Source organism: Perissodus microlepis, chromosome 6 (genome assembly GCF_051167445.1).
Source record: "Perissodus microlepis isolate ML-2025 ecotype Zambia chromosome 6, ASM5116744v1, whole genome shotgun sequence".
In the NCBI taxonomy this organism is placed as follows: Eukaryota; Metazoa; Chordata; class Actinopteri; order Cichliformes; family Cichlidae; genus Perissodus; species Perissodus microlepis.
In genome coordinates this window covers 27976611-27987584 of record NC_140466.1, presented here as the reverse complement: position 1 = coordinate 27987584, position 10974 = coordinate 27976611, and the positions used below count along the sequence as shown (strand labels likewise).

The 10974-nt window shown below is 43.0% G+C and overlaps 1 protein-coding gene across 1 annotated transcript in view; it reads left to right on the top strand.

Annotated features, from left to right (window-relative positions):
• Window positions 1–594: 594 nt before the first annotated feature.
• gna12a (guanine nucleotide binding protein (G protein) alpha 12a) overlaps window positions 595–10974 on the top strand; it is a 29072-nt gene continuing 18692 nt past the window's right edge. Inside the window, exons 1-2 of the mRNA XM_084931823.1 lie at window positions 595–1388; window positions 6737–6955. Of these exons, the coding sequence (XP_084787949.1) occupies window positions 1071–1388; window positions 6737–6955 (537 nt within the window). The 5' untranslated portion in view covers window positions 595–1070. The remainder of the gene's footprint in view (window positions 1389–6736; window positions 6956–10974) is intronic.

The window sequence follows — 10974 nt, the reverse complement described above, 5'->3', positions numbered from 1 at the left end:
AACACAGATAAATGTCCAAAATTTATGCTCAAATTTGTCAAAGTCCCCCAGCAGGCCAGATTGGAGCCTTTGGTGGGCTGATTCTGGCCCCCATGCCTTATGTTTGACACCCCTGATCTAGTACTCAAACTGCCTCTGTCTCATATTTTTTGCTAAACTAATGCCTGCAGACCCACGCTCACAAACATCATCAGCTATGCCACAAAGGTAAATTGGACTTTTGTACCTCCTACTTCATACACACTTAAAAAATTAAACAGGGTGTGCAACAGGGGTGTAAAGTGCAGAGCCAATAGCCCCTTGGGTGCCCCACTTTACTCAGTGCTAATGGGCCACAGGTATCTTTGACCTTGGCCTGTAAACCTTTGTGACCACATGTAAAGTCTGTGTGACGCTGACAATAAACCATCCACAAACAGAGCTGTAAAAGTGCTCAAACCGAGCAGGACCACATTTTCCAGTGATGACGCGCACACACACACACGAACAGCAGGAGAAAACATCACCAGCAGCGCTAAATGTTTCTGTTTTCCTTCTATATGTATTTCCTTCCGTCTGCTAGCGCCCCCTGTCGGGAATTATCAGTAAACCTCAGCAGTCTGGCCGTCCCAGCGCCGCCAGCAGGAGCTTCCAAGTTCACAAACCGCTGGCTGTGTTTGGATAGTTTGGATAGCTGTCCCACGGAGTCAGATACCACAGCCTCAGCGTTGTTACAGTTGTTGTGCTTTGGATGAACACACGGACTCCAGGTCAACTTTCTGTTTTTGTTTTCGGGCCTCTAACATTTGAGCGTTTAAACTTTCTTTTGTTGCTTTCTGGCTTTGTTTCTGTGTCCAGAGTGATTTCTGTGGATGGCGAGGTCTAACCAAGATGGACACGGGCTGTCTGCCGGTTGAAGACTAGATAACGGCTTCTCAAACTAAATGTAGACTTTATTTTTTTACGCGTGTTTATCGTGTTTACCCGTGAACTTTGTAGTCGCACCATTTCCATCCCGGGGGTGGGGGATCAAAATCCTATAATGAACATTTTCCCACTGGAGTTTCGGTAAACTTTTCCCACGACTCGCCATGTCGGGAGTGGTCCGCACCCTGAGCCGCTGTCTGCTCCCGGCCGAGGCCAGCCGGGACCCCGGCGGCAGCAAGGAGAGGAGCCGGGAGAGAGACGCGGCGCAAGAGCGGGAGGCGAGGCGCAGGAGTCGGGAGATAGACGCGATGATCGCCCGGGAGAGGAGAGCCATTCGGCGGCTGGTGAAGATCCTCCTGCTCGGGGCCGGGGAGAGCGGAAAGTCCACATTCCTCAAACAGATGCGCATCATTAACGGGCAGGAGTTTGATCAGAAGGCACTTCTGGATTTCCGGGACACAATCTATGAGAATATACTGAAGGTAAAGACGTGGCTCGAGGGGGCCTTCATCCTCCACATAGCTAATGTTTGCCGTGTTTGTTAAACATCCAAATCGTGTTTTATATATGAGAAGGACAACAGTGAGGAGGCATTTTGAAAGTTTTCACAAGTAATTGACACTTTAGGTCACTGTGGCTCTAACTATTCAGATTTTTGAATTAGTTGCTTATGTCTTAGCTTTTATAATAAATCTGATTGATTTTTATTTTTTAAGACAGGCAAAACCTTTTCTGAGGAAAATCAAGATGATGGGAACAATTTATATCTGCAGGCCTGGGCCATTAGCGACTAAGGTTCACACACTTATTTAAACACACACAGAGGTCTGTTGACATAGTGCATATTTTTATCCTGAAGTGAGTCTATGTGTGTGTGTGCGTCCTGTCCCTTTGTTTGCTGTCATGGCTGGGCCTCCTTCACCAGCTAACAATACCAGACTATTCCTGAGGGATGAGCACATCCGTCCTGAGTGCCACACAGCCCAGACGAGGATGATAAGAGCCTGCACTTCTGCACAGACAAGACAGTATTCAGTACCCTCCCCCAAACACAAGTATACAGTGACCGTCCTGTCTCGGGCCAGATCAAGAACACAATCTTCCCACACACCACATACTTTACCAGCAGCCAAACTCCGGAAAACACACACAATGCGCGATGTGTAGGAGCTGATAGGCCAGGCCAAAACTACCAGCTATTACCCCGCTTAAAACATCTGTGATTCCCTCACCAGCGCTGCAGTCATTCGTCATGTAAAGTATATAAAGAGCGAATGTTAGTATTAGGGTTGTAAGTGGAAGTTATTTTCATTAATGATTAATCGTTTCTGTTTTATTCCTCTGTTCAGTGTCTGCTCTTTCCCCCGTCTTTTTGGATGTGGCTTTTTCTTTGCAAATCTGCACAGAAGGCCACGATCCTGGAGTGACCTCACCACTGCAAGAAAAAAAAAGCTTCTAGTTGAGAAGTGATGCACTCTTGCTCAGTTGCAGATTCAGTGCTGTTTGCTGAAGAGAGTAGCACACGTGGTTGTAAAATCTGGAGTTTATTGGAGGTTCATGCAGGCAAATTGGGTGATGCTCCGCATACTTGACGTTTATGGCTTCTTTAATCAGCACAAGCTGTGCTAACATAATTGGAAAAAGGTTTTCCCGATGATCAATCAGCCCTGTAACGTGATAAACGTTCACTGGGCGACACAATGTGCCACTGAAGGACTGATGGCTGCTGGAAACAGGCCTTTGAGCATCTATGTAGATGATACAATAGCAATAATAACAAATTTATCATCAGTGGTTGAATTAATGAGTGTTAAAATCATATCTGGATAATTTGGTGTTGGAAAACGAGGACATTTTGAAGCAATCCCAGCTTAACCGCACTTAAAAAAATAAAAAGCAAATGCTGTAAATGGCCATCATCCCAACACTAGATCCTTTCCAAAAGTGTCAAAGCAGTATATCTCTGACCTAAATTTCATTTTGAAGAAGACAAAAAAGTCACGAGGCCAAATCTGCTGATCCGTTTGAATATCGGATGAAGATCGCATTGGTTTTTTGGCCTCCAAATCAATGTAGTGTGAATAACATGGCGTGCACCGTGATCAGACACCTCACTGACGTCACACTGACAGTTCCGTGAATGTTAAAAAGGAATGCAGCACATTCCCGGTCGTGCTCCTGCGTGCATCCTACATGATGTGCCTTCTTTGAGTTTGGACGCCGCTGTTTGGATTTCCCACATCACAAAGGAATAACAGCCAATCGTGTGCTAGATGCGGTTGTTGGTGGAAGATCAGTGTCACCTACCAGGTGTAGTGGGGAACCCCCTGTCTTATGGGAACCTATCGATGAAGAGTGAGAGAGCAAAGTGGGAAAGGAAGGAAAGAAGGGCGGATAAAGCTGAAAGAGAATGTACAGGTGTGCTGCACAATTAGGCCTGCAGAAATAAACAGCGGAGAGGTGGAGTTCAGATGCGGTCTGAGTGATTATCTTGTCAAGCGGTGGATAAATCTGTGGTTTAACCATTGTCAGAGGTGAACCAAACAAACAAAAAAAACCTCTGATCTAAGTTAGCCTTAACTAGCAAGTAAATGATCACTGAGTCATTTTTGACTTTTGAGGTGCATTTCTTTATCACAATAGAAGATAAATACCAGCAATAAAAAAAGCAAATTTTTCTAAACTGAGCATGTGATGGCTGCTCCCTTCTCTTATCTCTGGTAGCTTTTATCTCTCATTGCCTTTCTTGAATTTCTTTGAAGTATTCGCCTGCTTTTTTTTCTCTCTTTTTTTCTTCTTTTTTGGCTCATTCGGTACACAGCAGATATTTTGGCACCGGCTGCCCGCTCATGTGTTGTGTTTTGTGGCTGGTGTTGATGTCACTTGCAGTCCCATCGTTCACTGGGGCTCTGTGGGCTCAGAAGGCAGGCGTCGCTTTAGAGGAGGAGGAGGTCAGTGCAGTTCACGGGGTGGACTGCATTAACGCAGGAAAATGAGCCGCTTTTTAATACATCATTTATAAATGAAACTGAACCCTGCCAGCTCCAGCCATCTGCCGGAGGCAACTGCTACTAACGCTGCTGACCACGCCATGACTGTGAGAAGCCCATCAGCTCAGACATCAGATTTTAATGTTTTTTTCGCCCCGTGTGGTCAGATACTGAGGGCCAGTAACACATAAAATGAGCTTTTCAATCAAAGTCTGTTACTCATTTAAATTTGTGCGTCCTGTGGCGTTGCCCTCTACGGCTGGGGAGGAGGTGAAGTTTGGTTGGAGTTAACAGGAAGCAGAAGATTCAAATACTAAATCCCCATATATCCTATGTAAAAAAAAAAAATCTTCTGAGCTGTTTTTTTCCTTTTCTTGTCTTATTGGTATTTCCTCCGTCTACTCTATGTAGCTGTTTTTACACGTGGATGTCAGGTGAATGAAGTAAGGATATTGTACACTCGGAGTCTGCTTCACATTCAGTCTGACTATCTGTTTGCTTCAGGCTGCCTGAGCAGCGCGTGCAGGGCCCGCAGCAAAGTACGACCACTCCCTCGCTGTGAATTCGCTAGACTGCTTCCTGCATAAATTTAATTTATGCAGGAAGCAGTCTAGGAGCTTATTTTCATCTCTTTAAGGTATAGCCTCGAAAAGTTCAGGGGTGCCAGTGCATGTGTGGAAGCATCCTATGTCAGTCACATAAGGAAGTTGTCCGGTCAAAAACTGGGTCATAGTTGTGGGAAGTATGCAACCTGCACTTCCTGGGAAGTAAAGCGAATGTTGTTTATGGCCTTTGTGCATGCATATGTTCAAATGTTTATAACCAGATAATCAGTGATAAACTAGAATTACTCTGAATCAGTTTACAACAGGAGTTACAACATCCATGCAACACCTGTCCATCCATCCACCTTTCCTTCCACTTATCCAGTTTCTGGTCAGTGGGGGGAAGGTAGTGGTTGGAACCATTCACACTCGTAATTACACCTACAGCCAATTTAGAATTGCAAATTAACCTAACCCAGGGAGAACCAACACAAGCACAGGGAGATAACTCCACAGAGGTCCCAGCTGGTGGATTTGAACCTGGGGCCTCCTCGCTGTGAGGCAGCAGTGCCAGCCATCTGTCTGTCATTTCTGTGTAATTACCAACATGTTCAGACTCATAACAGTAAGCAAACCTGACTTCCAGTGTTTAGCGCTAGCTTTGTTCCCCTTTTTCTAGCTGAGATTCACAGTAACCCATGAGCGGCAGACCAGAAATGCACACAAGCTGACGTCATCTGAACGTCCGGATAACGCACAAGCTAGTTCTCGTTAGAGAATGTGTGCAATCCTCTGGTTCTGACCTCTTAGATCGGCCAAAGCAAAGACAACGTCAGTCATCTGAATTCTTCAGAGGCTTTGAAACTGAGCCGCACATAACTGACTTGTTACAGGCAGACAGTGACAGGCTGATCGGCATGGAAGCAGACAGTGGAGTAAACATGCGGGCACTCAGGAAGAGATGCAGACAGGAATATGGAGGATTATGATACAAATGAGGCAGATTAGTAAATTGATAAGGCTCGTGTCATGAGTCGATGTGACTCACTCAAAGCTCACACGGTCGTTCTGCTTTGGGAAGTTCGCTGCGTCCACGCTGGTAGTGGGTCTGCATGTTCGTCACATTAATGCAGCATGTGTGTTTGTGTGTGTCTTTGTTTTAAGCACCACTGTGGGATTTCCTCACTTGTTTAGGTTCACATCCATTTCACTCATTCCTAAAAACAAAAACAGCATTTCTGAACAAAAAGTCTGAACAGGCTCAGACTTGAAATCACTCCACAACACTGAGTCATAGAGGGCAGCCAAGTCAGACTGCACACACACGCGCACATGAAATAGACATACATTGTAGATACATTAGTCAAACCTTCTTTTCACTCTTTGCATTTGCCTTTTTTTTTGTTATAGCCATGTTCAAAAGCGTGGGTGGTGGGGGCTCTCTCTCTTTGACTTCCTGGTTTTCACATGTTATTTGTAAAGACGACGCTGAGCTGGGTCAGGAGATGTTGATGTTGTGGGTGTGTAAAAGCCTCTTCATTGTGAGATTAAGCAATACAAATAAATTTGACTATTGCAAAAGATTCAGATGGGTCATGAGTCACCGACAGACACACACAGAGCACACGTACTTTGACCCCTGAGACACTCTTAAATTATTCACAGCAGAGTCATTGTAACGATCCATAGAACAGATGAGCAACAACTCTTTAATAATTCAGCCGCTCTGGACTTGGAGATGCTGTGAAATACGCCTCACATTTGCAGTGAGTTATTAAGAGCCGGTGAGGGTGTAATGGATCGGCGCGAGCTCACTGATTCAAAAATCAAAGGTTTTTATAGCTAACTTACATTTTTGGTGATGCTCGCAGTTGTTCACAGGAATTGGCTGGAGAGAGAGAGAGAGAGAGAAAAGAACTATATATTTATAGTTGCTGTGTGAAGCGGGCGTAAATGCTGCATCATCACTTCCAGAAAGTTACAGCCCACCTCAATCTGACATCTGGAGTAGCTGTTCAAGAGAATAGATGGCAGAAATAGAAAAAAGTAGAACTGAAGGAGGAATATTCAGTCTCAGGAAGAGACCTCCCACACAGATCCCACATGGTTCTCCTCAAAAAACCACCAGCAGCCACACATGCATGCGTTTAGAGTGTGACTTAAATGCATGAGTTTCAGCGTTAAAGTTACTCCGTGTTTATGAGGAATGCTAGACTCATTTTTTTCCTCCCATCTGTGTGGTAAGAAAAATATCTGCGACATTAAGACAGGCGGTCTTCTTGTGTGTGTCTGCAGGGCATGCGTGTGCTGGTGGATGCCCGCGACAAGCTGGGTATCAGCTGGCAGAGCTGTGAAAATGAGAAGCAGGGCATGCTGGTGATGTCGTGGGAGGGCCGCGTAGGCGCTTCGGGGGTCGAGCCCAGTGAGTTCCAGCTGTACGTGATGGCGCTGAGCGCGCTCTGGGCGGACGCCGGCATACAGGAGGCCTACACGAGACGCTCCGAGTTCCAGCTGGTGAGTAGATTAGAAAGACATTATTCTCAGTCCTTTTAATATCCTCCCACGCCCCTACGAACTTTCATCACTAACCACCTGAGACATCCAAAAGTGGTAATTTTAACTGGATGATGTTTAACCCTTGTAATTATATGAAAGCGATTATTGCTATAGAAACTCTGCAAGATGCAGTAAAGTCAGTCTGTGCTTTTCATGGCAGCAAGCTGCAGTACTCTGAGGTGGTGAGAGGGTGCAAAGCAAGAAGGGAGGGCAAGGTACTCGTGTGCCGGTGCTGCAGAAAATAAGCACTTAAATCAAAGCGTTGTTTCAAATATTCAGCTTTTTTAACAGCATTATTATCATCTGAGCAATTTAGTTTGACTTTTCTGCTCGAGTGCTTTTTCATGTGTTTTCAGTTGCAACATATGATGCCAGGGCATGCACCGATGTAGCTGCTATTGTGTTTGCTATAGTTAAACCAAAGCAAATCACCAGCGAAACAAACTGTTATCCTACTTGTACTCTTTTCCCCTCCTTTACACAAATATGTGGATGTTTTTTAGATTAGCTGAACCATTGCAAAATATTTCCCTGATCCTTTTTGCTGCTGCAGAAATCTCCCATGTGGTGCAGATACCCCTCTTTGGGATTTTGTAGACTTAAAGAAAAAAAATGTATATAGACGCAAACTCTTTGTAACCATTTAAAAGGGCATTTCACTCAAAAAGTGTTGTCTTTTGTAAACCCAGTCAATAGAAAAAGAAGAGCAAAGGTTCAAAATGTTTTAACCTACTCGTTCAGCAGTCTAAGGCTGAAGCTTCCAACCTTTACACATATCAGAGGCCTATAAGTGTGAACTGAAGATGCTCGTGTTTATGTCAGTGATACTTACAGTGCTGTAAAAAGTATTTGTCCCCTTCCAGATTCGTTAATTGTTGTCACACTTATATGTTTCAGATCATCAAGTAAATTTTAATATTAGACAAAGATGACCTGAGCAAATACAAAATGCAGGCGGGCAGCGTCGGCACCTAAGTTAGGAGCAATAACTCTTCAACAAGGCGACGTAGGAGCTTCAAATTGATATTATAGGTGCATCTACTAAAAATCTTTTCTTCTGACCTCAAGGTTAGAGTAAGGTCAGAGTAAGCTTTCTGAAAATCTTGTGCGTGTGATAGCTTGAAAACAAGACAATGTAGGATTTTGAAATTGATACCATAGGTGTGTCTACTGGATAAGGGGTAGTGTAAGGAAGAGGACTCCTTACTACATTTATTTACATTATATTATCTGTATAGCACTTTAGAGCACACCTTCAACTTTATTAAAATCACCTTATCAAGCACTTTTTTAGCATTGCACTTTAAGCATGGATTTGCACAGTAAAACATTTGCACACAATAAGTTTAATTATTTATTGACTATTTATTGGGAATTTTAAAATCAGTTGGTAGCCTTGTTTCAGATCCAGCACTGCTGCTCCTCATCAAGGAATGTGGTGGTTGTCTGTGAGGAGAGAAGAATGGTGATTGAGATTGAGATTAAGGTTTACCAGTAAGGAAAACTAATGCAAATGTGTGTGTGGGAAATCTAGGAATAAAAGTGGTGCAAAAAAGTGTCTGTAAGATATGATTACTCACCTTTCCGGGAAAGACCATTGGTAAAGAGAGTGTGGTGAATCTTTTCGTGCTTGGGTTCTTTTATAATATTGGGTTTGGTGTAAAATTAAAGTGTGAAATATTTATTAATATGAAAATGTGATATGTATTTATTTATTCTAATTGATATATTGTATGCTGTGGTGGAAGGTTGGGATTTAAGAATTTACCTGAGAGTGGAAGAATGGTTTAGTCTGTGACAGCTGAACATATTTAAGGCTGCCGGTTGTCATTAGAGGGTTGATTGTGCTGTGAAGAAGCTCGACGAGTGAATTATTGTAAGGAGAGCTGTATAGCAAATAAGTACTTTTTGTTCCACTACACTTGCCTTGGTCCATCTCACTGTGTTTCCAGCCGCTAAGGGCTGCCCTGTTACAGGTAGCACTGGCAGGACTTTTAAATGATGATTTCATTTATGAAAGGAAAGTAGCGACCCAAACCTACTTGGCCCTGTGTGAAAAAGTAACCTCCCCCACCCCAGTGATTAGCCACAGTTTTTGAAAGTTGAGTTTCATTATTGACATCCAGGCCTGATAACTGCCAGACCCGTTGAATTTAAAAAAAATCACTTAAATAGAATCTGCCGGACAAAGTGAAGTAAAATCACTGACATCTGAGGCTTTGGGACTCCAGTGACTACAGCGAGAAAATTTGGAGCAGTGGTGAACCTTCCCAGGAGTCACTAGCCTACTGAAGTAAGAGTGCATAGATGACTCATCCATCAGGTCACAGAAGAGCCAATAACGATGTCTAAAGAACTGCATGCTTCATATGAGTCAGTTAAGGTCAGAGTTCACGATTCTATTGGGAAAACACTCTGTGGACTGACGAGACAAAAGCTGAACCTTTTGTGTCCTGTTACATGTGCTGTAAAACTAACACAGCATGTCATAAAAACATCATCATAGCTACAGTCAAACATGGTGGCGGTAGTGTGATGGGGCTGCTTTGCTGCTTCAGGACGACTTGCTGTAAGTGATGGAAACACGAATTCTGCTCTTTACCAGAAAATCCCGAAGAAGAATATCCGAACATCAGTTCAAGAGACCTCGGGTTATGCAGCAGGACAATGATCTAAAACCTCTCCAGCAAGTCCACCTCTGAATGGCTCAGAAAAAACAACATGAAGGTTTTGGAGTGGCCTCGTCAAAGTCTGGATTTATATCAAACTGAGCCTTAAACAGGCCGTTCATGCTCGAAAACCCTCGAATGTTGCTGAATTAAAACAATTATGCAAACAAAATTAAAATTCCTCCACAGTGATTTGAAAGTCATTTCCAGTTATTATAAACACTTGTTTGCAATTCTTGCTACCAAGCGTGGCGCAACCAGTTATTAAGTTTAGGGGGCAATCACTTTTTCACATAGGTTGGGATAGATTTTTCCCTTAGTAAGTGAAATCATGTTTTAAAAACAGCATTTTGTATTTCCTCGGGTTATCTTTGGCTAAAATGAACATGTGTTTGATGATCTGAAACATTGAAGTGTGACTAATATGAAAAAAATAAGAAATCTGGAAGTGGGCAGATACTTTCCCACGGCACTCTACAATGCCCAGTTCTTCATTAGTGTTATTTTCTAGTTTCTTCTGTACACTTCCCACCTTATAATACTTGATTTATGTGGTATTATGTAAAGAAATATATGAATATACTGAAATCTCTGACACAGTGTAGTCTGGGTTTTTTTGTTGTTGTTGTTTAAACCAGATAAACTGGCTTTAAGCTTTGGCCAAAGAAAATGTCAAGTAAAATAACGTCTGAGCTTGCTGTTAAAGAAGCAGCTTAAGGGACTTTTGAGGACGTATCTTTGATATCTAACATCCAAAGTTAACATTTCTTTGAATATCTACAGCTCTGGAGTTTGGTCTCTTCAGTTCCTGAACTCCGATGCATAACAAAATATTACCAGGAATTGCAACACTAATGGTTTGATTTCATTAGTGTTCTCTTGGCTTTCATCTGGCTTCAATGAAACCTCAATATTGCAGCTTGATGCATGAGGGTCAGATTAAGAAAAGGATATTTCAAAATAATAACTGGAACAGCTCTGACACAAACAGCTACCGCTAATTTAAGAGCTACTTTGATGTAACTGGTTGTATGTGAACTGATGTAACCCTCTCTCATATCGAAAGAATGTAACAGTAATGTGTCCGACGCATGTTTTAAATGTAACGCAATACGGGGAACGTTCATTCTTGCATTGTACTTGGCGGTTTGACAAAAAGGGGTTGGTGAGCTGAACAATGAAATTATGATAACTTGGCTTGTAAATAATCCTCCAGAGTCCAAGACGGCATTGTGTCCAGATCTCAGTTTGAGAACTGAAGGATGTACATGTTATTTTGCTATACTGAGGGCAAAACAAATCATTGCT